The sequence below is a fragment of the Falco punctatus genome (genome assembly GCF_963210335.1).
Source record: "Falco punctatus genome assembly, chromosome: Z".
Classification (NCBI taxonomy): Eukaryota; Metazoa; Chordata; class Aves; order Falconiformes; family Falconidae; genus Falco; species Falco punctatus.
This window is the reverse complement of record NC_137586.1, coordinates 30,074,210-30,102,067: the sequence shown is the minus strand read 5'-3', so window position 1 is coordinate 30,102,067 and position 27,858 is coordinate 30,074,210. Positions and strand designations below refer to the sequence as shown.

General features: G+C 38.3%; 1 protein-coding gene across 2 annotated transcripts; it reads left to right on the top strand.

The window, feature by feature from the left end:
- The first annotated feature begins 20 nt into the window (after positions 1-20).
- PUM3 (pumilio RNA binding family member 3) lies at positions 21-27,306 on the top strand. 2 transcript variants are annotated; one of them, XM_080372090.1, is made up of 18 exons: positions 21-422; positions 812-918; positions 2,680-2,862; positions 4,452-4,581; positions 5,408-5,483; positions 6,232-6,325; positions 6,484-6,550; positions 7,097-7,271; positions 8,891-8,994; positions 9,497-9,575; positions 11,324-11,422; positions 12,472-12,525; positions 14,028-14,108; positions 18,032-18,174; positions 18,960-19,182; positions 20,225-20,312; positions 22,184-22,274; positions 26,804-27,306. In XM_080372090.1, exons 1-18 carry the CDS (start codon positions 160-162, stop codon positions 26,931-26,933), a joined length of 2,187 nt encoding a protein of 728 aa, XP_080228216.1. In that variant the 5' UTR covers positions 21-159; the 3' UTR covers positions 26,934-27,306. The 2 variants fall into 2 exon arrangements, with proteins under 2 accessions (XP_080228216.1, XP_080228215.1); XM_080372089.1 differs by having other exon boundaries at positions 2,677-2,862.
- The last annotated feature ends 552 nt before the right edge of the window (positions 27,307-27,858 follow it).

Here is a 27,858-nt window from a genome sequence, read left to right as displayed (position 1 = left end):
GGGACTGGGTCGAGAAGATGGCGGCAGGCCTGCTGGCCTAGCTGCACGGCCGACGGAAGGTCAGGCAGAAGGCAATAGACCTCTAGAAATACTGGGAAGGGGCCGGCGCTTTTCCTCACAGCAGCCCGCCCCTTCCAAGAGTCCGTGGAGACTCCACACATGCAAGAACTGCAACGGAGGACCCTAAAATGGAGAGTTCTCCACCCCACCCCTTCCCACCCACCGCCAATGGCCGGAAACAAGGCACTGGGCGGAAAGCGCAACACCCTTCGCCTTCCGCGCGGCGCTTTACGGCGCGCTGCTCCGGCACTGTCGCGCGGCAGCGGCAGGCGGGCCAATGGGGAGCCGCGCTCGCCGGAAGGGGCCGCAAAGCGCGGGCGCGGCGGCACGTGTGAGGTGAGCGGCAGGGGCGGCGGTACGCGGTAAGATATTGGGGCGGCGGGAGGGGGGGTTCTTACGCAGCACCCCAGCCTGGCGGCCCCCGCGCCCGGCTGCCGGCCGGCGGTATTCTGCGTTCTCCCGGCGCTGCCACGTGGCCTGGTCCTGGGATCTCTGGGGAGCGGGGCTGGGGCAGCGGCCGTCCAGGCCCAGTGAACCGCAGACTTGCCTGGTTGAGCCTCCGTCCAGATCGGCTTGTGAGCGACTTCTTCTCGCCCGCATCGCCCAATTAGGGACGGGCGGCCGCCACTGAGAAGGGTTTTATTCCGTCAAGTGCGTTAACCGGTGTAGAGGGAAGCACAAGCGGTCTTTTCCTCGTGTTGTTGGCAGTGAGCCGCGGTGGCTGTAATGCTGTCTCTTGCTCTGTTTGCAGTGTTGCCACAATGGAAACAAAGGGTAAAAAGAAGTTTGTGGGGAGGAGTGGAAAAGCATCTCGTGGAAAAGTGCCACACGGGAAAAGGAAATATAAAAAAGATAACGGTAAGAAGACACAGGCTCCCTAGTAGGAGTCCAGCTGAGATGTTCTGGTTGTGCACAGGCATGCTTGCACTTCAGTTTTTATCTTGGTAAAATCAGGTCATGAAATGACTGGTTTGGTAGATGAGTGAAGAGAAGTGGATATTGTCAACTTGGATTTCAGTAAGGCTCTTCATTGTGTCTCCCATAAGATCCTCACAGAGGTTCAGATGAATTATGGCCTGGATGAACAGACAGTGAGGTGGATTGAAAGCGGGCTGAGTGGGTGAGCCCAGAGAGTGGTAATGAGTGGCACATAATCTAGTTGGGGCCAGTAACTAGTAGTGTACACCAGGAGTCAATCCTGGGTCCAGTCCTATTCAATGGCGTGATTGATGGTCTGGGTGATGGGGCAGAGTTTACTGATGACACAGACCTACAAAGAATGGCTGATGCACCAGAGGGTCATGGTGCCCTCCAGAGGGACCTCAACGGGCTGCAGAAATGGGCTGGCAGAAGTCTCAGGAAATTCACTGACATTTGAAGGGTGAAGTCCTCCACCTGGGGAGGAACAATCCAATGTGCCAGCACATAGTGGGATAAAACAGCTTTGCAGAAAAGGCTCTGAAGCTTCTGGTGATCACAAAGTTGAACACGAACCAGAAATGTGCCTTTGTGGCAAAGGCAGCTAATTGGATCCTGTGCTGCATTAGGAGGAGCACTGCCAGCAGGTTGAGGGAGGTGATCCTTGCCCTTTTCTCACCACTTGGTGAGGCCTCACGCGGAGTACTGTGTGCAGTTCGGGGCTCCTCAGTACAAGAGACAAATAAACATACTGCAGAAAGCCCAGTGAAGGGCTATGAGCTTGAAGGGTCTGGAGCACCTCTGTTATGAGGAAAGGCTGAGAAAGCTGGGACAGTTCCTGAAGAAGGGAAGGCTGAGGGGGATTGTCTCCATGTATTTCCATGTATACAAATACTTGAAGGCCCTGTGTTTGTGTCTGTGTGTGTGTGCAAAGACAAGAGAGCCAGGCTTTTTCCAGTGGTTCACAGAGGACCAGAGGCAGTGGCCACAGACTGAAACACAGGGGGTTCATTCTGTACATCAGGAAAGACTTGTTTGCTATGAGTGTGCCCAAGCCTTGGCACAGATTTCCCAGAGAGGCGGTAGGATCTCCTACTTTGGAGACAGTCAAAAGCCATCCAAAGACAGTCGTGGGCAAGCACCTTTGGGTGGCCCTGTATGTGAGCTGGGGTGATGGACCAGGTGACCTTCAGAGGTTCCTTGCAATCTCAGTCATTCTATGATTCTCTTTTGCTTTCAAAACTATACAGGCTATATGATCAAACAAGCTGGAAAAAGTAAAGCTGAAATGCTTTCAATGGATTGTATTGCAAGCCCTTGGGAAGATACCTTTCAATGTTTGCTCTCTTCTGCTTAAAACAGATGATAACATTCTGACCATGAACTGTGAAGAGATGATTTGGGAATTTATGACTTTGATGTTGGGGCTGGTGAAATTCTTAATTTTGAATAACCCTTTTTATGCTGAGGCTGTTATGCTGCTGCCCAGAAAATAATGCCTGGACAAAACTTCTGTAGGGAAAACTGGGACACCCAGGGACTGCAATGAAAACACCAGCTTTGAGAAGCTTGTAAGGATTACTATTAAATGTATAATTGTGATTACAAAGTAGTTTAATTCTTGTTACAGTAGTAATTTGTTACTTTGAGGCAACATTATCTCTGTGATAGCATTTTAATTTCTGTTTTGTCATTTAATAGATTCAGGTCTGCCAAATAAATTCCTTAACAAAGGAGATGAGGAGAGAAAGCCTAAATCCATTTCCAGGAAATTTGTGAAAGGACAGTTAAGACCTGGAAAAGCAGGTGTCAAACAATTCAAGAATGAACAGCTATCAGAAAAGCTTGTAAAGAAGAGGAAGCTCCAGGATGGTGAAGAGGGAGGTGAGCAGATTTTAAAGCCTGGAGATCAGTGGAAACCAGGTTTTGGGAAACATGTTCACCTAAGTCTTCCTCTTTCCCTCTGCCTTGTTACTATCTTTCCAAATTGGCTGAATTACTTCAATTTTACTTCATGTTTAATCTTTGCTGTGGAAAAATTTACTTCACCTGACTAAGCTGGAGGCCAAAGTTCTCAGGGTCAGCAGCTATGAATTTTCTTGGAAGTCAGAAGGAAAGATGCAGTAGCAAATTTAAATAATTGATATGCCATCATAAAGCTATGATTATTTTAATGACAGTGTTAAGTGGCTAGCTGGCTGTCTTCACCAAATTTGAAAAATACAGTTTTTCATGGACTGTTTTAGAAATCTAATCATCTGTCCTAGAAGTACTGGCTATTAAATCTGGAACACAAGAAGTCATGAAACAAAGTTGATGATCTTTTATATTATTTTTTCCTGTGGTCCAAACTATCTAGTCACTTTTTTTTTCTTTTAAAAAGATACGATTGGTGTTATTGCTGCTTTTTGCATTTTGCAGCTTATTTTTGTGTTTATACTGAGAGGGTAAATAAATGTCTGCTTTTAGGACTATTTAAATAGATTTCTTTTTTAACTTTGTTTCTGGTATATGGGAACTTTATGTTGTTCCTTCCTCTGCTGTGAAGCAAAGCTCTACAATTAAACAGTGTAAAATGAGAAGTGGAATCTTATGTGAGGGATTCTGAAGTTCTGCAGAAAAATGCTAGTTGTTTGAAGGACAGTAGAAGGCGTTGAGTATTTTATTGTTGCTGCTGTTGCATGTTTGCAGGATTACTTTACGTGGTATGTGCACTACATGTATGGAAATGTAATAGAAATAGAATATTCATATTGAGCTGCTTTCAAAAAAACAAACCCACAAACAAACCTTTAAATGTTGGTTATAAGAGTAATTGAAAGCTGCTGTGTATTGCACAGTGGCATTGCTCTCGCAGCAAAGTAATACTGGTTTTGCTTGTTGGCATTACTTTAGGAGAGTGGTAATGTCAACAGTATACTTTGTAAAAAGAGAGCATGAAGTGCGTGCTGCTGAATACAAACAAGTGGTGCTTTAGGGTGTGGAAATTTAATGCTGGGTCTTTAATGCCCTGTGTAAAAATAATAATTGGTGTGACTTACTTCTGTGAAACTATGTAATAGAAGATGATGGGTTTTGTCAAGGTATGGATAAAACTAAAATCAAATACTTCAGGTTTTTCCGTAAGTCATTAGAATTAACTAACAGAGTTTGTTGTGTGGCGGTGTATTGCTGTTGCATACTAAAATCCCATACTTAAGGAATTTGACTAATTTTTTTCCTTTCTCTGAGATTTCAGATAAGTATTTTTGAGTTAGGGCTCTTCTTTTGAGAGAGGGAAAAGGTATGTATGAGTATGGGATGAAGTAAAAATCGAGGATTGCCTGGGGCAGTCATAGGCTGCTAGTTGCATTGCAGACAAAGCTCCTGAATTGTTAGCAGTTCAGAGCTGCCACAGTTCATACTGGTAAAGGATTCCATTGCTGCTCTTTTATTGACTGTAGAAAATGTATTTATTTTGTCTTTTGGGTCAGTTTCTAAGAAGCCAAAATGGAATGACTTCAAAAAGCAAAGGAAGGAGTTAAAACAAACCAGACAACTTAATGATAAAAGCAATTATGACATAATTGTAAAATCAAAGCAAATATGGGAAAGTGTGAGAAGGTAATGATTTTTTTTTCTTTCATTCAGTTGGCTTTAAGTCATAAGCTGCAAGAAGACCCTTCTTCTCCTTTTGTAATTATGTGAAACTATATTTCCACAGTGAAATTCCGTGGGTGAATGTTAAAATGGCATGCAACAGATGGTTCAAGCAGAGTGTGGTGACCCATGGTGCTATAAATGTCTGGATTTAGCTTACTTGTATTTTAGGCTAAAATTTCTGAGTAAATGCCTCAAGATTCAAAAAATGAATCAACTCCTGAAGCACAGAGTATGTACTGATTCAGCCTGATCTTGCAGTAGAATCACTGCATGTGTTTTTTGTGGAGGTTTGTATCCTCTTGCTGGGCAGGTGTAATTCCAGAACTGAGGCCCCACACAGAATCACACAATAGTTTGGGTTGGAAGGGACCTTAAAGATCATCTGGTTCCAACCCCTCTGCCATAGGCAAGGACGCCTTCCACTAGACCAGGTTGCCTAAAGCCACATTTACTTGCTCCAAGTGTCTGTGCTTTGCAGTTTTATTTCTAAGACTTTTACAGACCTTTGGATCTGTACGTAACTCTGGTTGCAGATTTGAGTTTGTTCTTTTTAATAATCCTGTTACTTAGAAAAGTAATTTTAAAGTGTGGAAATCTGGCTTGGTTTCTAGAAACTGGAACTGCTTATTGACATCTATCTACAGGTTTAAGGAATGACAATGTAAATTTCGGTTAGCAGGAGCTAACAATTTTTTTTTGTAATGTCTTGCTTCTTTAAATATACAAGTTAATCATACTACAAAAACCCTGCTTCCTCAGATAAGATTGTGGTTTTTTTTGCTTGTAGGAAGAAATGTGATAAAGAGAAGCGAGGAAAGCTAATGAATGAGCTACAGACGCTTCTTCATGGAAAAATTAAAAGTGTAAGAAAAACTAATGACATAGTGCACAAATTCACAAAAGCTTCTTTAAAGAACGGCAAAATATAAATGAACTTCTAATAATACAGTACTAACCTGTTGTTCCAAAAGCTACAGGGATTTTTTTTTTTTTTTTTTCACTGAGTGAAAAAAAGAACAGAAACGGAGTTGAAAGGCTGCATTTGGCATCTGGATTTCAGGACAGTAGTCCTGGGTTGCTTTGTCTATCAAGCTGGCTATAATAAGGCCATCTGTTTTGCAAAGCAGCTTCAGTCAGTGAAATTCTGTGTTAACTGAAGTGCAAAACCAGCCATTCAGGAGTTATGATTAGTTAAAATTGTTGCTTTGCAGCTTTCTTTCAGAGAACTTAATCTTTCCATTTAAGTATCAGGAGATTGTTTAGTATAGTTAATTCTTGAAATACATAAATTTGCAGAGAAATACAGGTTGGATTTTAAAGTGGTTCTTGGTATTCCATGCTGAAGTGGAACAGTATTGTCACCCTCACTCTGAAATTACAAAGAATGTGACAGAAAGTGAGGTACCATTTCGTCGTTCTCTTTCAGTATTAAAACTTTGGTGTATATCCTTAATTGTCAGCAACTGTAAATATTGTCTGTATTTTGTTTGATAGAGTGCTTAAAGGAGTAAAAAAACTTAAACCTGTATCAGAGAGCAAGTACATCAAAATAAATTTGGTACATAATGCCATTTGAATAGCCTAGGATAATGAAATATCTCTGTCCTGTAGCTGGCATTTGCACATGATTCAACTCGAGTGATCCAGTGCTTTATTCAGTATGGTAATGAGAAGCAAAGGCAAGAGACATTCGAAGAACTGAAAGGTACTTTATTCCCATTTACGTTTAACCTATATGCTTCTGTTTTGTTCTTAGACGCATTTAAACAAGCCATATCATTTTCTCTTGAATATAAAGGCATCTTGTTTTGTAGAGTTAATACATGAAAAATCAAACCAGCTGAATATTTTTTTTCCTTCTAGATAGCCTAGTAGAGTTGAGCAAGTCAAAATATTCCAGAAATATTGTGAAGAAGTTTCTTATGTATGGGTGAGTATGAAGTGAATTTGTTTAGCTGTGTTGCATTGTTCCATTTCCAGTGTGAATGCTGCTCTTTATCTATAGCGCATTGGTCATGAATAACAAAATGTGGATGGAAAACATCTTTATGATAGTGATGAGACAGGAGAGCATGTGGCATTGCTAACAGCCATTTTTCTTTTGCAAAAAAGTAAACCTAAAACTACATATCAAGGAATACATGCCAAAAAAGCTCAAATATATGCTCAAAGATTATCTTTGCCTTATACAAAAAACTGGCTTTTAAGAATTTTCTCTGCTTAGTGTTTCAGGAAGGCGTCCTTTATTCTTTAGGATTTATCCACTGGTTTCTTTCCCTCAAAGTGCCTTATGATTTCTCCAGATTCCTGGATTTATTGCTGTATAAATGCCATAAGGCTCGTCCAGATGCATATATTTCCTCATTTCTAAGTTAAAACTTACTGCCTAAATGTACCTCCAAAACTAAAACTATTGATAGGTCAGCTTATCCGTGAAGTTTTAACTCTTGCTGTCTTATCTTTCCCTGTGAAACAGGACAAAACCACAAGTTGCAGAAATAATAAGAAGTTTTAAAGGCCATGTGAAAAAAATGCTCCGTCATGCTGAAGCATCTGCTGTAGTGGAATATGCATATAATGACAAAGCCATTCTGGAGCAGAGACACATGCTGACAGAAGAACTGTATGGTAACACTTTCCAGGTTTACAAGGTGATGTTTCAATACTTTCTAGTCTAAGGTGTTCTTGCATCTAAGGTATTGTGTTAGTAATACCTTACTTATGTTAACTACTATTTCTTTTGATTAAATTTCTTTGTCAGCTGTACAAACGTGGTCTAGCTTTGCACATTTAAACGTTATGACTATTTGCATGTTTGTATTCTAGATTAAGTTGTTGTGGTTTTGCAGTTTGAACTGTGTAAAATACATTATGTTAATGTATGAGCTTGCTGTGCTCATCAAAGACAGTCTAATACATAATTCAGTTACTATAGTATCATAGTGTCCAGCCTTGAAGTGATCATTCTTGCTGGGATAAAATTTAGGCTTGATTCCTTGTTAATACTGTAGATGGCTTTCATGTCATAACTGCCCTGTGTCTCATCAGAACTGAGTGTGAGCAGAATGTGCCTGTTAATTTTTGCTTTGTTTTCTTTTCTCATGGAGACTACAGGACTTGAGTTCAAACTCTCTTGAAACCATTTAGGTGTAGATCCTCACCAGGCAGTGGGTACCTTTTTAAAAAGTGCAACCTCCTTTCTTTTGACTGACTGGTTTTCCTTCTTTCTTGCTGACATGGAAACTTGGTTTCTTTTTCAGGCACAAATAAAATTATTTACTACAAAGCACAAATCTGTTTTATGCAATTATTAATTATACTAGAGTAACTTTTGCACCTTGGTGTACAAAGAGGCATGCTTTTTTGCAAGATTTCTGTTAAAATTGTGCAAGAAAATAACAGCTTATTTTTGAACTATATTGCTGTTTTTTTCTCTACAGGTTATTAAAAGTTTTAGTAAAGCATTTTACAACACTAATAGAAAGGTGTGTTTGTGGGCTGTAATTTTTACACAGAGTAAAATAGCTTCTGAAATAAAATACATTGTTGGCTTCCATTGTTCTAGCGTTCTTGGCATGAGTGGTTCAAGTAGTCTTACATTGCAGTGTCTTAAAGTTTCAAAAAGGTCACTTTTGCTTCTGCCTCCAGCTGTCCACCCTCCCCCTTCCAGCAGGGATGGTTAGAAATACATTTGTTCTAATTTTCTATCTAGTCAGACTATTCTTCTAATAACAGATTCTTTTACAAGAGTTGCTAGTGTAACTGTTTAGTGGAGGTATCAGGAAGAACTTCTGTATTTAAAGTCTATGGTATGTATTCCTCCTCTCTACTCTTCTTGAACTGGGATTTCCTGGCCTTGGTTAATTTCTCAGTTCGTTGCTTGTTGCGGTGTTGCTTTGACACGTGCATGCCACCCTGCAGGACTTCTGCTTAGCTCAGGATTCCCTTAACACAATGCCCATTTTCTGTTTTACCTTCTATCTGACAGTGTTATGAAGCACTGACCATAATGGGCAAAAACAGTTCAGACCACAGAAACAGCTTTTGTTTGTTAATATTTGCTGAATATTGTTTGTAGAAACAAGTATACAGTTAAAGTAGATAAGCTTTTTATTTTTAAAATTGTAAAAACTGCTAGTTTTGCAGAAAATTATTTTGTTTGTGGTGGTGTTCACAAATTTTGATTGAAAATGGACTAAAGATTACAATTTTTTATGAACACTGATACCTACTGTGAATAATTAAACCTCTGATTGTGCATTCATTTCAGACACCAGTTATCCCAACACTGGATAAAGTGGTAGACGCTCACCCTGAAAAGAGAGAAGCCATCTTGGATGAAATGAAACAGATTCTTACCCCAATGGCACAAAAGTAAGGACAAAAATTGATTTAAACTGTAACCATCTATCATGAAGTATTTTGTTTGTGACTTGCAGACAGTGATATTGATACACTTCTAAGCTGTAACATTGCGGTGTTGTCTAGTAAGTAAGTAAGTATGGTTTTGTCTGAACTATCATAATGAATATCTTACCTTAATTTTGAACTCCACTTCTATAAACTAAAGTGTCCCCTACTCCAGTCAAGCAATCAGTAGAAATCCAACAGTGTGGGGTGCTTCCATAATGCATTATTGGATAAGCATCGCCAGTGGTCTTTAGGAGAAGATGTTTTGCTAGGTTTTAGAATGTCTTAAGTTTTGGTAGAATCTTCCACATAGTGTAAATGCTAAACATCTAATCCAGAATGACTATGTGTTTTCTGCAAACCTCATGGCCTAACTTTTTTAAATATAAATGACGTATTGCTAGCTGATGTTAAAGCCGTTACTTGTGGGGAATGTTTCTTATTTTCCTCTTCCCCCCAAATACAGAGAGGCTGTGATAAAGCACTCACTGGTGCATAAAGTGTTTTTGGACTTTTTCACTTATGCTCTTCCAAAACAAAGATCTGTAAGTATGTTTTGTTTTGTTTTTGTTGTCTTTTGCCTTCCAGTGAAATGTTTTTAATCTTGTCTGGACAGAAATATACATCATGCATTTATAGACTTTTACACATCTGGCAATTCCAGGTAGATGCTGGGAATTAGTATTGTAGGGAGATTAACAGTCACAGTGAACTTTCACACTAAAGCCAAAGTGTTCGTGATACTTGAATTTAAAAAAAAAAAAAGTCTAATGGAATTACTTTGATGTTTCCTGTCTCCATGCTAAAAATGGTCCTTCTTAGTAGCTGGGTAATAATCAAAGCCGGATACGTTGCTTTCAGTAGTTTAGCTTTCCAGTGTGTAGATTCTTAACCGCTTCTAGCCATTGTCCAAAAAACTCTTGACCAAATGGATTGCGCCTTTCTGTCAGCAGCCAAAACTTTGTCTTCTGCCACTTCCTGAACCAGGCATACAGCTTGTATCTTTATGTCTGTATTAAATTCCAGTTCTAAGCTTATCCCAGCCGTTCTTCCAAAAACTAGTCCTAAATCCTTCTGTGTGATTTGATGTTGTATAAAGTAGTGTCCTACTTGACTTCACTTGTCTTCAGGTTCTGTCTATCAGCCTCACGCTGGTTCTGCAGTTCAGCACCACCTTAGTCCAGGCTAGATGGAGCCTTCTAGACTTTCTGGCTCTTACCTACTTCTGCTGGACTAGACTCCTGAACTCTTCTTTGTTACTGTTAACAAACGCAAAGCTAATGGTAGTGAGGTGGCCTATTCTGAGTCCAGATATTATATAATTAAGCATTCCTGTGCATGGTTTCATGTAATGCTTTGTCAGAGAATGCTTCTGGAGTCACTGTCTTGTGTGGATCAGGGGAGTAAGGGCGTATTTTCCTCCTTGCTTGGCTTTTTGTGTAGACATGATAGCATGTGGGTATTTTCTTTGGGGTTTGGAAACTCCTTTTGTAGATCTGTTCCTGCCTGTGCATGTAGCTAGCAACGCCATTCATGTTGTGGCTGAGCAGTTTCTAAACAAATGGTAAAATTCTTGGAACCTTTGATTAAGGAGTGAGAAGAAGCCTTGTGGTGGAGGGGGAGATACGTGGGAACTTCATGTTAAAGAAATCTATCAGATAGTAACTGGAGTAGTATGTAGTAACCTTGGGAGGTTTTTTAATTTGGTTTTGCTTTGAGTTTTGGGTTGGGGTTTTGGGTGTGTGGGGGGTTTTTTGGCTGATGGTGTTACTTGTCAGGTGGCTTCAGAACCTCATTCCTTTGATAGGAAGACTAATTTTTGGCTGATTCTTGTCGTACCTGATTTATAACATCACCTGGTGCTTAAATGACCTTTTATTTCTTTCAGCTGTCTGGCTAATACCACATAATGTATAAAAAAATTGCATAGTTTTTCTTCCTAAATGGATGGTTATCTTTGTCTCCTTTAATTTCTGTCTCAGTTCTAAGCACCCTTCCTTGAATTTTCTGTACTAGGACAACTGATAAGCTTCAATACGCTTCCGATTTCATAGGGATGAATATGATGAACAGTGTAGTCTGGAAGGGAGGCAACTTAGGTCATTTACAGTCTTTTGGACTCCTTTTGAGACCATTTTTCATAGGTCAAGGCAGTGAGAGTGGTTCTGTAGAGACACTGATCTTCTTTACAGTGTTGTGAGCAGGCAAAAAATCCTTTCATGCCCTCACCCACCCAACTCGAGACTTCTCAGGTCTCTTTTGCCTTTTTATTTTACTACCTTCTCTTCCCCAGGAAATGATAGAAGCTATCAGAGAAGCTGTCATCTACCTGGCGCACACTCATGATGGAGCCCGAGTAGCAATGCACTGCTTATGGCATGGTACTCCCAAGGTACTGTTTGGTTTTTGTCTACCCAGTCCTCTTTAATAGTAGTCTGGTCTGAGACACTTGAATATGATTGCCCACGTGGGTTCTTCTACCAGTACACATTTTGATGCAGTTAAGTATTTGAGAGCAAAGTTAAAAAGTGGCCCCACTTGTTGGCAAATAGAAACAGTAGTTTTTTGTGAATCACATGCTTTGATTAGAACTTCTGTAGTGGAAGCATTCCTTTTATTTTTAGCAGAGTTCTTGGAGATGATACACAGAGCTTTTCTGTTTTTCATTCATTCATCCTGTAGATGTCTTAATGCAAATGAAATCAGCAGTAGGGAGGGAACAATGAAGAAGTCATAATGTGGAACACAGTTTAGCTTTAGAATGCCAAAACTTAGAAACTGTAATAGAAACTGTGTTCTAGTTTCTTCTGCTGATACAGTGTCCTGTATCCTATTCAAGTGTAATATGCTGTCATCTCTTGTAAATACTGCAATGGCTTTGGTCTTCTTCTGTATTAAAAAAAAAAAAGGCAACTTATGAAAATAGTCTGGTTAAAGAGTACAGAAAAAAAAAGAAATTACTGGGATATAGGGGTAATAATGGGTCTAAAGAAGACAGCAGTGATTGCAAGGGCCCAAAGTATAAGCACTGAGGAAACTTCCTGCTAAAAAAGTCCTGCTAGTAAAGGAGGTCTGCAGTAGGTTAAGTCCTTGCTACTTTAAAGTTTCAGGCCTTGTTGAATAAGTTTCTTTCCAAATGAAGGGTTGAAGTGCATTTTTTTGTTTGTTTTCAAGTTGCCCTTTTTGGCATCTCCCACTGGTGAACTGGACTTGTAAATATATCACAGAACCTCCTTGGGAGTTAAGTCTTTCACAGTTCAGGTTTAACTCATCACACTTTTTAGATGTTGACTAATAGTACAAATGCAAGACTTCGGTCAGTAGTCTTTGCCTTATTAAGTAAATTAAAGGTTATCTTTTTGCAGGTGTAAATATCCATTTAGTTACTTAGAGTCACTGGCATTGTAGGCTCATTCAAGTTTCTTGTTTCCTTTTGGATAGGACCGAAAAGTCATTGTGAAAACTATGAAGACATATATTGAAAAAATAGCAATGGTGAGTGTTTATTAACCATTTATTTCATAGTCTCTGAAATAGAAGTGATTTGGTAGAGGCTAGTTGGAATGTGCTTCAGTACTGGAAACAAGTGTGTGATCTTTATACAACTAGGTTTAAAGTAGTGATGATACATTAGTATGAAGTGTGTTGAATTTTACAGAATACTCAGAGGCATACTGAGAAGCTTCATTGTGGGCACTAAATGTAGTATTCTTTAAAGTAGCAGAGTTATTTATAAGTCTTAAATATTTTTATCACAGTTTTTTTGTTTGAGCCCAACTTTATATTGCATCTACGTATGGCTTGGTTAATTCTCCTTGATTGGGAGTAGAGCAACATATATACAGAAGAGGGTTAAGAATTGAGGTGTTGGGGGTGTCATTGGAATATACATGAATATGCATTTCTTTTAAGATGCTTAATAATTTTAAGTTGGGAAGCTTCAAAATGAACTAATGCTGAAGTGACATGCAATGGAAGAAGTCTGTATTTAAGTTTTTTCTGAGTAACATGTATGGACACTGCAGCACCAGTAGTGTTTAACAGTTGCAACCAGATTTCGTAGTGGTAGGCAAAACTGCAACTGTGAGGAAAAGTGCCTTGAACTTCTTGCCTTCCTGGCTGCTGGATCATTCTGTCTACCAATAGTTGATGTGGTCTCCAAACTTGATCGCACAACCCTGAGCATGCAGCCTCAATATATGTGTGTATATGTATAAATTCTGTACTCATATACTCTATAAAACATACACAGAAATAGAAATGTAAAAGGAAGAGTTAAAATTAACCAGTTATTTTTATATGTGGATTATGTTGTGCATCCCACTTTGGAGGCCACTGGTCTAAGTAGTGTTTCTCTCGCATCATTTTCTAGTACCAGAATAAATGAGTTGTTAATTTTATAAAAAACATATTATATATAAATATGAGACAGTGGGTAAATAATAGCTAAAAGAACACCGGAGCACTGAAAGTCTGGCTTCACTTTGACGTAGGGTCTCGCTGACATGAAAGTGAATTGGGTTGTGCCCCTTTGAGTATGCTAGAGACTTGCTCTCCAGCAATGCAGTAGAGACTGTATGGCTCATTGTAGACATATGATCTCCAGTAATACGGGATGTGATTTATCTCAATTTTAAGAAAATGCACCATAGTAGTAAAGTCTCTGTGTAGTGTTCCTGTAAGGCAAATCTTATGATTTCAAATGATGATTACACAATCGGGTTAGGTTAATAGCTTGGATGTGATAAAGCAGTATATTAATTTGTAATGGCAGATCAACTTAATCTACCTTTGTTTTAACAACATGCTTCTCTTAACAAGCCTTGCTTTCAGGGAGAGCCTAGATATTGGGCTTGTCTCATTCTGTGACAGTACACAGAATTTGCTTGTGGTTCATGTTGTGTCATGTTCGAGACAAATTCTCAGAAATGTTGATTCTAAGTCAGTATATTCATAGAACTTGACTACACGTGGTTTCTGATGTCTCATCTTTTCAGGGTGAATTTTCTCATCTGGTATTGCTGGCAGCATTTGATTGCATCGATGACACTAAACTTGTGAAACAGTTAATTATATCAGTAAGTAATTTAATTTTTTCCTAAAATAGCATACTAAATAGTGTCAATGTGTTTGTCAGTGTACAGGAGGGTGACAGTAGGTATCCATCTGCTTTTTTCAAACTATTTAATTCCTTTTCACCTTCTCTATGTCATTATCTTTGTGAATCATGGTTATTTTTTTCTTTTCGTAGAAGACCTCAGCGTTTTCGTATGTTCTCTTTAAGTTTTTTTGATTAGTTTTTGAGCTAGATTCAGTGCTTGCTGAAAATTCTCCTTTTTGTACGTGTTCATTCTGGCTAATGGGTGACTGGAATCTCTTTAAAGTCAATGCCTTTGTTGTAGTAGTTTGAGGTCTGTTAGTATTTCAAGAGATCAAATTAGTAGAAAACTTTAGAACAAAGATACAGCCTTCTCCATTTTACAGGCAAACCTACAACATCAGGAAGATCCATGCCTAGAACGTCCTCATTGTGCAGACTTATTATTGTAAAAAAGGTTGTTTAGCACATTTTAGCTTTTTGTTTGTTTGGGGTTTTTTTGCAGAAGTAGCATCTTGCAAAAGGATACTTCAAGATAAACTGTAGTAAACTTTCAGGAATATGGCAACAGGCCTGAATATAGTATACCGTGACAAATGAGAAAAAGTACTTGGAGACTTTTGGTTGGATGCTGAAACCATTAACTCACATTAATTCTCAAAACTTGACATTTTTACTTAATATGTTGATAATGAAATGACAACTAACTTTCTGGATAAAATCAGTGTAATATTTTTAATGGATACAGATAGACGTCTGAAACATGACAGCACTCTTAGCTGTTTTGCTTCACCTACATGGAATTGCAGAATGAACAGTAAAGACAGTGTGATCTAGTCTGCATCTGCTTACTTTTGGACTGCCTTGTTTCCCTATCTTCCTTCCAAAAATTATTTAATGGGGTTTCATGAAGTGTTTATACTTAACATTCTTTACATGCAAATTTTATCACTTCTAAGATTTTTTAATCTGCAAATTACTGTAAAGTTAATATTTTCACACTGCTAAAGGAGACTTTGTGCAAGCAGGATAATTAACATGGATAGATAGGTTGTGATGTGCTTGTGGTACTCCCGCTATAGCTTTTAGGACTCTGATGGGTTGAGATGCAGCAATAGGCAAGTGATGATGAGGCTTGCTTTAAAGGATATGAGCAGTTCTTCGATTGAGCAACTTTGTGTAGTGGGGAATTGGGTTTTTGTACCCTAGCGTGGAGATCTGGCCCAAAGTCTGTGCCTTCCTGGTGGATGTGGACAAATGAAAGCATCCATCCGGCTTTTGTTTGTTTCTTGGATATGTTAGCTGTAATCACAGCTGGGTTTTGTTTCCAGAGTCTAGTCTGCAATGTAAGAATTTCTAGGCAAGTTCCAAGCAAATAAGCCCTGACAGATAGAGCTGTTTTGGTGCAAGATCACTGAGGCGTTCCTGTACTATATTAAAAGCACTCTGCTTTCTGCAGAGTTTATTAGTTCAGGTACTATGTTTGGCTTTAGTAGAGCTTCCAAGCTGACATTTAATTCTTGAATCATCTGTATTTTTCCACCATCTGAGATCAGAGATAATGGAGTGTTTACTGTTTCGTCATTCTACCACATCAATCTGTACAGAAAAGTAAAGAAGAATAAGGGGGAGTGGCCTTCACACATAGAGATTTGCCCATCTGGGTTTTTGTGAGGTCAGGAATGGGGAAAGGATGTCAGGGGAAAGGAAAAAAAAAAAAAGATAAGATTAAAACCTACTCTTCAGATGGTGAATGAAAACTTGTAGCAGAGGATGAGGTGGAAGCATCTAGAAGTCAAGCACTGAAGCACACTGTAGAAGAATCCAACCCTCAAAATTATCTTAAAGAGCAGGCAGACTTCTAAAACAGCTTATACCAATTATTCTGTCCATATTAAAATTTAGCTTAAGGAATGTATGAAAAATAAAGATTTGGGAGTGGGAGAAAAAGCAGTGTTTGGGCAAGTCTAGTTTTGGGGGTTTTTTTGGTTGGTAAATTGGGATTATTTTTTTTTTTGGTAGTATTCTAAAACTGATCACTTAATGTGGATTGACAGAATGGCAGGTAATTTGTAGGTAAGGGAGAGTTTTAAGCTCTTTAAATCCTTCGAGGAAATTCTTTCCTTATCATCATCTCTCAGCTCCATGGAGTCTTAATCCAGGACCAAAGAATATGTATGGTGCTTTAAACCTTCATATGTGACTGGAACTGTAGGTTGTGAGCTTGGCGTGTGTCAGGATTCAGGCAGATTTTTAGCAGGAATTCCCTGTCTTTAATGAGGAGTGCAAGGAGGCAGTGCTATGGAGATGTTACCACAAGAGACAGCATACCTGTTCTGTTGAGAGTTTCTCCTGGGACTTTCTCACAGTTCTGGCACTGAAAGTGACTAAATTCTGTAATTCATCAGAATCATGAAATCAGTGGGGGAAATACACTTTTGGAAGATTTAAAGAAAAATGTGTCTATTATCTTTTATACAAAATGGCTGTGTTACAGGTTAATTTTGAAATGCAGGGATTTTTGTGTTTTTGTACTAAACTAAATATTTTCTTTACCTGTTTTAAATTTTAAAATATTTTAGCACCTTTGTCACTGATTTGATGAATGAACACTGCACACCTAAATCAGAATGTACATGCTGAGAAGGCAGAATGTGGTTTTGGTTTGATATTTTTCTTCAAAGAAGACTTTTTGGGTTTTTTTTTTCCCCTCCATGCCTGGAGTGTGAAGGTTATAGTAATAGATTTTTATTCATATTCATAGTGACAGTGCTGCATGAAACTGATGTTCATCTTGGTTTACCAAAACTCATTTTCACCTAGGTTTAAGCAACTTTTTTTAAATAAGAATGTTGTCTTACCATTTCCTGCCAGCTTCCAACCACCTTTCTCTGTTTCTCTTGCCCTCAAAGACAGACAGCCAGGTGCCACGTTAATAAAGAGTGACATTGTTCTGCTTGTTTCTGGAGGGATTTTTGTGGTGGAAAAAAGGGTTTTTAAGGGCTATGGCCTGCAAAATATGCTGGAATTGCCTAGAGCTCTCTATAGCCCTCCTTTGCTTTGATAATCATAAATTTTATATGTATATTAAAAGTTGCCAGGAATGGATTATCAGAATGGTCAACAGTATCTGAATGGTACTCAGGGTTCTCCAGTGATACCTGGAACTTGTATAAAATGCATGGTGCTGTATGAAAAGGCATTTGCTGGGAGGCGGACAAAAATTTGAGTACAAGCAAATGGGATAATACAGGTGTTTCCATCTGAATATAGCAGGATGCTTCTATAAGCAGGAAAACTCCCCTGCACATTAATGGATTTATTCTTCAGCCATATTAGTGCACAGGTGTATGAGGTGCCCACTCTGTAGATTACAAAGTGGTTACTCCTAGCCAGTGACTAACCTCTGGGGAGTGCCCAGTGTTTTCTGTTAATGCTCAAATTAACTGCAAATAATACTCCCAGCAGAAGTCAGCTTTATTCTATTATTGAAACTTAATTTTTCTTGGTTAATATTCTGTGATCAGTTTAAGATGGACTTTTCCTTCCCGTGGACTGTCATTGCTGTCTAGGCACTTAGGTACACTCCCTTGAAAGTCAGCATGGTATCAACAATTACTCTTGGGTGATGTATTTATAGTATTTTCTAATCAGTGACATTGATGCATGTGGTGAACACATTTTTGTTCACCACAAAATAGGAAAATACTTTTTATTTCTCTCGCTTCTCCAAATTTTCATTCTGATTAGAGATTTTTTATTTAATGTCGCACGCAGGTATGAATATTTATAGTATGTAGCTTTTCTTTCCTAAGGTTTGTATTTGAACGGTGATCAGTAGTTATTGATGGCTCAAAACTATTTCTCTATTAATGTTTTGTTGCTGTTTGTTTACTTCTACAGGAAATAAATGCTGCTTTGCCCAATATAGTAAACAACAAATACGGGAAGAAGGTCTTGTTGTACTTGTTAAGTCCTAGAGACCCTGCACATTTTGTTCCAGAAATCATCACACTTCTGCAGCAGGGAGATGGAAATGCCTATAGGTAACTCACATATGAAGGTTAAGTTGTTTTCCTTAGAGTCTAGAAGAGTTCATGCAACTTCTTGTCATGATAGATATATTATGAAAAAACACTGAAATTAAAACTGAAGTAATGTAAATATATTTAAATAATACATAAGTATTATTAGCTGTGTTAATCTGTAGTCCGTATTTTTGCTTTTTTGGTTTAAAGTTTCTATATTATTATTGGTGGTCAGCAGTGTATTGGTGATCAGCAGTTTACCCACTTTGTAAAGGGCCAGAATTGGATGTGGTGTTTGTTTAAACTCATGTATCAAATTTGGCGAAAAAGAAGATTTTTAATATACATTATTGGTGTCTTGAGTTGCATAATAGTGTATCTCAAATTCTGGCAATAACCATGGAAGTCATTAATTTGAATTCAGTGAAATTGTATTGACATTTATGCTTATCATCTTTCCAAGGAGGACCAATTATAAATTATTAGTGAGCTGTTTAAGAAATGCGTCTCAGTAGTTGAGATAACAGAATGAATAGAAAATAAACAGAGGTTAAATTACTGTTAAAAAAACTGAGGTTTACTGGCAATCAGCTTTACACACTATACATGCACTCCATGTGTTCTTAAAATCTGTGTGCAACATGTGTTTAATTATGTGTGAAACTGAGGGAAGAATAATGCTTTATTTTGATCTTCTAGTAATTTATAGCTGTCTCAAATAGTGTATATGTTCTGAATTTCTTGTTGCTTGATGTGCATACAGAGCAAGCCTTCCTACAGTAATGTGCTGTCTCTTTCATCAGTAAGAAGAATACTGAACTCCGCCGCCGTGAACTTCTGGAAGCTATTTCCTCACCTTTGCTAGAATATTTGCAAGAACATACCCAAGAAGTAGTGACAGACAAAGCTACCTTTGTCTTGGTTGCTGACATCTTAAGAACAGCTCTTGGTGACATCCAGCCTGCACTAGATGCAATTGCTAGTTTAGCAGCAGAGGAGCTGGTTCCAGGCGGCTGTGATGGGCAGGTAATGTAACAGAGGACAACGTGCTGAGACCTTGCAGAGCATTTGCTTATTTTATGTTATGAAAATGAAGTCTGCTTATTTTTTCCTTTACGTAAGACATCAACATACTGCCCTGAGAGCGCTCATATATTAGAGGTGATCTCTGTTTTCTGACATTTTCCTTTCATGGTTTATTATTGTTGCATCTTGAATTGTAGAGCAAGATACTCATGATTTTGAATCTTCAGAACTGCTTTAAACGCTTTGTGTGAAGGTAGCTGACAATCGTGTTACACAGTCTCTCTTTTAATGTTACCACAATGCAATCAAACAGTTACAAATTTTTTTATAGTTCATTTAGCTGTTTACACTGAGAGTGATTGGGTCTCTTAGCTTTCAGGTATGCTTATCTCTATGCCAGGAAAGATCTTAGATAGTAGCTGTTTATCTTTACAGTATGACCTTCTCTTCAAAGTGTGCCCCTCCCCTATTTTGGTAAGCTCAGTCGGATATATGTCTGTCGACTAGAAAACAAAAGATGCTGTGTATACTATATTTAAGATAGATGCACTCCAGATTTTTGTAGTAGTGCTAAATTTGCTCTGTCTTTCCCCTTCTTTAAGACAGACAGTTTACAGAATTTTACATGAACTACTCATTTTCTGTGATTTTTCTGTGAACCATACTGAAGTGAGTTTTCAAGGCTGTGAAAATGTGGAAGGTCTGCAAGTTCTTGTAGAAGCAGCTAGACAAGAGATTCTGCTCAGTAATGAAGCATGAAGCCCTTGGAGGAGTGGATGAAACATTGGTCGATATGGTTTATATTACTGAAAGTCAGTTGTTACAGGGAAGGTGGTAAAAAATAAACTGGTCAGTTTAAGTATTCAGATACTTGCATCGAACTTGTTGATATTTGCGTAGGTGATGACTAAATGGATCCGTGTGAAGTGATATCCAAGGGCAGAAACAGGAATGTTTATGGACTGATATGTAACTAACTGCATTTTGAAACATCATCATTAAATAATTTCATTTTGGTTTGATTTGTTTTCTCTCCTTAAAGCTTCACATTGCAGAGCATCCAGCAGGCCATCTAGTTTTGAAATGGTTAATAGAGCAAGATGAAAAAATGAGAGAGTGTGGAAAAGAAGGTATGCAGCTCTAATTATTTATTTATTTATCAATTTATGACCTCAGAGTGATTGGTTATCTGACCTAAAATGAGATTGCTGCATTTATACTAATATATGGAAAATTTAACATACCCTCTTAAGATTAGTGCTTCTGTCTTTTTGCTGTTGTGAGCTGTTACAAGAACAGAATGCCAAAGATACGTTTGCTTTTTCTGCAATGAAAGTACTTGCTTGTTTTTTTTCTCAGGGATTCAACGTGTATTTGGGACATAGTTCATTTCTCTGCTTAGGATATCTTGATAGCTTTGCTAAATCACACAGCAATTTTCAGGCTAATACAAAAAGTGAAGTCTAACAGGAAGATGTGTTTCACTAGGGCTTGAGCCAAACTGTAGTCTTTACTGTGTTCATTAATGCTGCTGGGTTAATGCTTTATAACTGTTATTGCGACAATTCATGTACAAAAATAGGACAACTTTGCCATTTCATATACCAGGCAGAGATTGGGCACAGATGTTCACATCTTAATTTAGCTTTTAAACGTATTTTATTACATAATTGTAAAATCTTGTTGCATGAATCACCCTGTCCTAAATAGAGATTACTTTTTCTAGTGCAAAAACCTCAAAAAAACGAAAGGAGGTGGGGGTGGCATAGTATAATCTGGAGGGAACTTCTCTGTGTGTAGGGGGCTTTTTTCATTGTAAAATTACCAGGCCTTGTTAAAGATTTTTATTATTTTTTCTTAAAACACTCAAGTATCGACAGTTTCTTTTAAAAATAGGTTTGTTGGGCTTTGTTAAACATTTCTGAAAGGAGGCTGTTTTGCTGCTGAAGTGGGTGATTAAAAAGTGTGCAAAGGGGAAGCTTAAGAGTATCTTCCAGAGACCAGCCTAATTGAGATGATGATAGCTGTCTGGATTTATTTCTACTAACATTGTGCAATTCCCATTTTAAATATAAGCTGTTCTCTTTGGTTTCTTTGTTTTCCTCCAAAGAGTGCACCATTCAGAATCATTGCTCTGAGATTATGGAAAAGAACTAAATTGTTATTGTGTAGGAAACAAGTTGAATAAAAACTGACCTGTTCTTTAGATGGAATAGTGACAGTGAAAAGTAGCTTCAGTGTTTGTTTGGAGGTGGGGTGGATTTTTGGGGGGTTACTTACTGATAAGTTTGCTCAGCATACAAGCTGTAAGAGCAATTTCCCTGAAGTTCAAATTTAGCTGGGGACTTGAGGTCAGCCTAGGTTCTTCCTTTTGCCTATGCCATTAGTGTAATGAATCTGCAAGCCAACTTGGGCTTTCAAAGCTACTGGGGAAAGAGAGCCCTGTAGCATCAGAACAGCTGAAAGAAACAAGGTTCCTAGTGGTTTTCATGCATCACTAAAGGATTATCTCTGAAGTTTGAAGTAACTTCTGTTTCTTCAAGTGCAAACTTGAAGTGCAACTCTTCAGTTGTAGAGTCAGATGTTTAAAAACAGCATTTTTCAGCAGGTGTGTGTATGTATTAGTATATTGTATATAATTATCTCTTGTGACGTTGTCATTCTTAAGAAGTTCATTCCTTGGAGTGGTTGCCGCCTTTAAGACATGAATAGCCTCTGACACCCTTTTAAAAAAGATACAGCAAGTTTGACTGCTTTATACTAGTGAACTGTCACACAGTGCAGCTGTTGTCTAACTAAATTCAAGCAATAGTTGGAAGTAGTCAAACGTGTATAAAGGTATTCATTGCATTGAATAGTTATTTTGAGAGCAAAAATTTTTGAATACTTGGTGGCTAAAAGCTTTGATTCAATCACAACTGCAGAGAATTTTTAACAGGCTTCTTTGTATGAAGTTACTGTCTAATTTTTTTCTTATCACTATCTTTCCCACATTTTACAGTTCGCTTTGGAAGAACATTGGTGGAACGTGTTGGTATTGAGAATATGAAGACCTGGGCAGGAGTAAATCGAGGTGCCATTATTCTTTGTTGGTATGTAAGGCACATGGCTATTTCTGATTAGGTTCCAGTGTTAATTTCTTGAAGAGCTAAGAGAATATCCATTGAAATTTCTACCAGCAAAGTGCCATGTTTTGCTCTATGTGTACTGTCTTTCATGCCACTGGTAAGTCTGTGATGGAGTTAGGGTACTGGGAAAACTCAAACCAGGGTTTGTATGTGTTGTTCCTTGAGCTCAAGCTTTTGTGGTACTAGGAAGCAGCTTAATGTTGGAAAATCTTAGGATTAAACATCAAACTTATTTTTAAAATTGTCTACTGTGTCTTGTTTTACAAGCACAAAATTCTCTGAAGGGCAGTCCACAAAGAGCTACATTAAAATATTAACTCTGAAAAATATCTGTGATGACTGGTGGAGACATGTAAGAATCCAGATCATTGTTTTGTTAGGTTGTTTTTTGGTTTTCTATTTTTGGTGGGGTTTTTTGAAACGTGCTGCTTTGTGTTGATTACTTAATTATGGAGCCTAAGCGTGTCTCATACTGAAGTAAGAAAGTATTTGGAATAAACCGTACAAAAGAATAGACTGCAGATATTTATGATGAGCCAACTGGCTAACTTTGAAGCAGTGAACCATTCAACTATTGAGATCAAGAAGACCTCATAGAATTTGGACTAACATTAACATTTTGTTTTATCAAATAAGAACAGCTGTTAATCACCACTGTTTTCACTTTGTAACTACCTCTCAGTGTCAGGTCATAGAAACCCAAGGTTTTGTCTGTAGCCCAGAGCGTGTGTTCTGGAACTATTGGGTCAGCATTGCCCTGCTGGCTCCTCATAAAGGCTTACACTGAGCCAAAATCAACAAACGGTTCAAAGAGACAACATGATTATGAAAAACAAAAACCTCTTTTCCCGTTTTTTCTGCCCCCCTTCTCCCTCTCCTAAAGTTACTTTCAACTCCTTGCTATTCACTTTCCATCTGTGCTCATTATGACTTTAGTGAGGCTACTTTGACATTCATGCTGTTTTGCAAGGTGAATCAAAAGCTGTTTTCACTAATAGAATGTCTGTTAGTTAATCTGAATTTAATTCTAGCTTTGTTTAGTCGTTACCATTCAGGGCACTAGTGAGAAGAATTGGTAGTTGAAATCCAGATACAAAACAAGTTTACACAACATCGTAATAGCCTTATGGAGCTGGCTGTTAAGATTGTTCAGCTACTAAAATAATAACACTTTTTCTTTGCCTCTCATAACAGGCCTTTAGAATTCAATAAATGCATCTAATGCCTTTAAGTTATCTGATCCTGTGCACAGATGTGCAGTAGAGATTTGTTACAAAGGCTTGTTCACTGACAGTGTATTAATGGTTGGACTTTTTTCCCCCTAACTCAAGGCTGAGATTCATGTAACATGTGGTGTTGCTGGTTTATGCACTAAGTGATTTTGATTGTCCAAATAAGGTTGTAAAGTAAATTAGTGGAATTTTTTCCATGTATAACACTTAACTGTTTGGCTGTCACCATGACAACAGTCTCTTAATAGGTTTTGAAGGCTTACAGAAGAAAACAGGAAACTAGTAATTGCGTATTAGCAAAAACCAGCACGGGAGTGTTGTATTTTATGGAAAAATCTGTGAGGAATGTCAGTCTTTCCCTCTCTCTGCTATTACTCGTGGCACTACAGGGTAGGACTTAAGCAAGTGTGCTTTGTTACCAAGCAGAGGAGCTTATCTCCCAGATTGGCAGTTGAACAATTTTCACCAGTACTGAAATTCACATAACAGGGAAGAGACATAAAAGTATGGGGGAGAATTGTTTATTTGTTTACTGGAATTTTGTTTTTATATTTCTGGTTTGGTTTTTTTTTAAAATTTTCATTAAAGCTGAATCATTTGTAGTTTGAACTTCTCTTGATGACTCTTTAGGCATAATGCCCTTTTGTTTAGGCAGCTGGGAACACACAACGATAACCAGCTGCTTTTGTTCCATTTCGTGTGACACCTGCTTACCTCGCTAACGTGGTAATTGATCTCATCTTTGTTAAACTGTGTACATTGAAATTGAGAGGTTACCTAAATCATACAGCACTGATGAATTTAATCTGGTATAGATAACAACAGCATTATTGTTTTTTTTACATAAAGTGCGGAGCTTTAAAGAATCTTCTTATTCAAAAAAATACTCAGATACAACTTTGTCATAAAGGAGCTCATATTCCTCAGACAGAGGTAATTTTCAGATGCTGCCAGTTCTCCCTGAAGCTGTGATTGATTTTTGTTTTGTTGTTGGCTTTTGGGAGCCATCTGTGACTTATGTGCAGATCTGAAACTCAGAATTACCCAGTCATTTCATTTGAAGAGTTTTGGCTTTCTAGTCATTTAAGCTTATTCAGCAGTTACAAGGAGTTCATTCTGTATGCTTGATGGCTTAGTTATCTGGTATCCTCTGGACCCTTTCATTTCCCTACTTGCTTTTAATTTGATTTTTATTAAAAAAATATGGGGCCTGGTTCTGACATAATACAAGTGTGAAGAGTCCTAAGGTAATGAGAAGGCTCTTTGGGGACATTACAATCAGCTTAGTTTAAATAAAGTGTTTAAGTACTTGAATGTTATGGATGCTGGGCTGTTTACATTTCTGTATTGACCTCTCAGTATTTTTGAATTTGTCAGTGATGTATTACATCAGGGTAGAAAATGGATAAAAACATACTTCACCAAATGACTTACTGATTTCCATATTTGTGTAACCTGTAAAATTTGTATTTTATACCCCCAAAATACCTAGGTGCCTGCTTACCAGATCTTAGAAAACCCCAACCCTATGTTGATGATCTCTTGGCTATATGATCAGACATACATGTGTCTTATATTAAAAAGACTGTGTCTTGAAAGATCACAATGTCTTGAAAGAACTCGTGTGGATGTCAAGAGTTTGAAAGCAGCTTTGTGTGTATAGCTGTTGGCAGATTCAATTCACTTTTAGAAATACAGAAGCTCATTCCCCAGAGTGGCTTGTTACTTTGTATGCTTTTTGTCCCTGTTGGTGAACCATGTGAAATCTCTCCGTATTAAGTAACCATTGTCTTTTGTCAGTACTCTTCTTGCCATTTTCAGGGGTACCTGACTCACAGAGAAGCTGAATAGGATCACCCTCACTGTGTTTATTTCAGTTTTAAAGAAGGCCTCTTGATTAAACAGTACTGTCATAGCTGAAAGTGTAGCAGAAGTTGCTGCTAGAAGATGTTAGACACAAATAAATAGAGGAATAAAGTAGCTGAAAACAGTGGTGTTGTCATATGGGTATCCCATGCTTCACTGTCTACAGCGTTTGCCGTCCTGCATGGGATTTGGAGTCCTAAGGAGACAAAATTTAAATCTCACCTTAAGCTACGTTAATTCCTTTAAGAAGTAGGCTAGAAAAAAGCTTTTAGGTAACTGCAAATGTGGGAGCTATTCAGAAGAATTGCAGGGGTTGTAAAGAATTGCAGTATCATGCAGCCAGCTTGGTACCAGTATGTGGATGTTATAGTTTGTTTCCAATTTTAGTATATTTCTATACCAGTATAATTAATAATTTGGTTCTGGATTGTACAAATTGGCTATAGAAACTAGTAAGTTTTTTAGGTGGGGTGCACTCATCATTTCAAAGTAGCAAGTTAGCTGTGATATTACCTCTACTGATTTTGTATTAGAATCCCAAGAACATATGACTGTTGCCTGAAGGAAGGGGAGAAGGGCAGTCACTGCCTAGGTTGATCTGTATAGTGCAGATGCTTTTGCTTTTCTAATAGTATTTTACAGCTTACAACAAATTTCCGTGTTTCTGAGGAAGAAAAGCTATCTGGGAAAGCTGGTTCATTTTCCAAAAGTAATGTCTAAAAAAGAACAAAACTGGTAAGGCTCTGTAGTCCTGCACTAAAAACATGGAAGTACAGTAGTGAAAGTACTTGGTGTGTATTAGATGTACTTCACTGCATCCAGTTTTAGGACCCCTGTTAAAAGAAAGGTATCCACAACTGGAGTGACTTTAATTGAAGGGAGACCAGCCTAGTTGTGGGCTGGATCCCTTGGCCTGGGAGGACAGGCCATGGGACCAGGGCTGGTTCAGCTAGGCACTCAACAGCATCCCTGGCACCGATGGGAGGGGAGGAAGGAGAGCTGGGCACTGAACAGCACCCCTGGTGCTAGCAGGAGGGGATGAAGGAGAGCTCACCTCTTCACAGCAGTGCATAGGTGGCTGGAGGGTGAGAGGCACCTGGCACTGGTGTTTCAAGCCTGAACTGCCCCGAGCAGCCTGGTCAAACCCAGTGTTTGAGCCTGCTTTGAGTAGGGATCTGCAGTTTCTTCCAGTCTGATTTATCTTGTGTTGGTTGTGTGCTCACTTGGTGTATCATGCTTTCTGGAAAGTTTACAACTTTCTCTAATAGGAGGTATCAGAATCTGCCCTAACTATATTCTTCTAAACAGTTACTGTTTCTTTACATGGACAGCTTCTTTTCTATGACTTACATGCTAACCTTTTGACATCCTTGGGTTTTTTCCTGTTTCTTGTAGCCTTCTCCGGAGCAGTGATCAGGAAGTGGCAAATACAGTCAAAAAAGGACTGCAAAAACTTGTCCCAAAGTTGAAGCTAAATAAAAATGTAAAAGGAATAGAAGCATTACTGGAGAAATTGACTTCCTAGTGTAAATGAAGATAAAAAGACAGTTTACATCAGTGCAACCAACTGAGAGTTGGTAAGATTTTGCACCATGGTTGTTTTAAGAAGCAGTGTATGCATTTGTAAATTAAATAATTTCTAAAACAACTTGTCTGTTGTACGTATTCTGTTGTGTGCAGTAAGTGGTTGTTCTCAGAGACTGAAATCTCAAGAAGATTTAAGAGGTAGTGGAAACCTGTGAACATGTAATCAAGAAGTTAAATCTTTCCTGATAACTTGATCAAAAATGTTTTGAGTCTTGTTAAAATTTGCATTTATGTTGTCATAGTTACCGTAGAAACTGAGGCATCTGTTCTGGAGATACTGTGTACTGGCAAATATACTTGTTCCTAATGCTCTTCCTTCCTGGTTTCCTCAAAAAACAAAGCAGAAAAACAATTTAAGTCCAATTCTTACCTTGTTGAAGGAGTGATGGAGACTCTCATCCTTCAATAACTTACAAAACTAGAATAAAAATATCAGACTTTTTCAAGTAAGGTCCTGAAGGAGAGGCTGACCATTTTACTGGACCGTGGATGTGGGTTGGTTTTTTTAGTGTCCTCACTGTAATAGGGAAGTGCTGAATTTACTTCTGCATGATATCAAATAACCATTCTATTGATTTGTACTGTACCCTATTTTCATCTAGAAGAATCAAACTAATATTACTTTGTTATTTTAAGCAAAGAAAAAAAACAAACCCAAAACTTTATTTGTAAGGCATTCATACAACATCCTGGTGGTATTTAATGCCATGTTGATAGACTGATTCAATAGAGACCAAATTAATTAAAACTCCAACTGCACGAGTCACTATTTACTGTTGCTTAGCCTGATACGATATGGCCTCATTTTCAAGAGCAGATAGCTATTCTCCTAAGGTACAGATTCCTTTACATAATGTACAATG

Bases quoted from the DNA above. Each gene is read 5' to 3' on its own strand.
- PUM3 (XM_080372089.1), top strand. From the start codon at position 160: ATGCAAGAACTGCAACGGAGGACCCTAAAATGGAGAGTTCTCCACCCC. The intron at 6,551-7,096 runs GTGAGTATGAAG...CCTGTGAAACAG, and splicing joins AAGAAGTTTCTTATGTATGG to GACAAAACCACAAGTTGCAG. The intron at 8,995-9,496 runs GTAAGGACAAAA...CCCCAAATACAG, and splicing joins CTTACCCCAATGGCACAAAA to AGAGGCTGTGATAAAGCACT.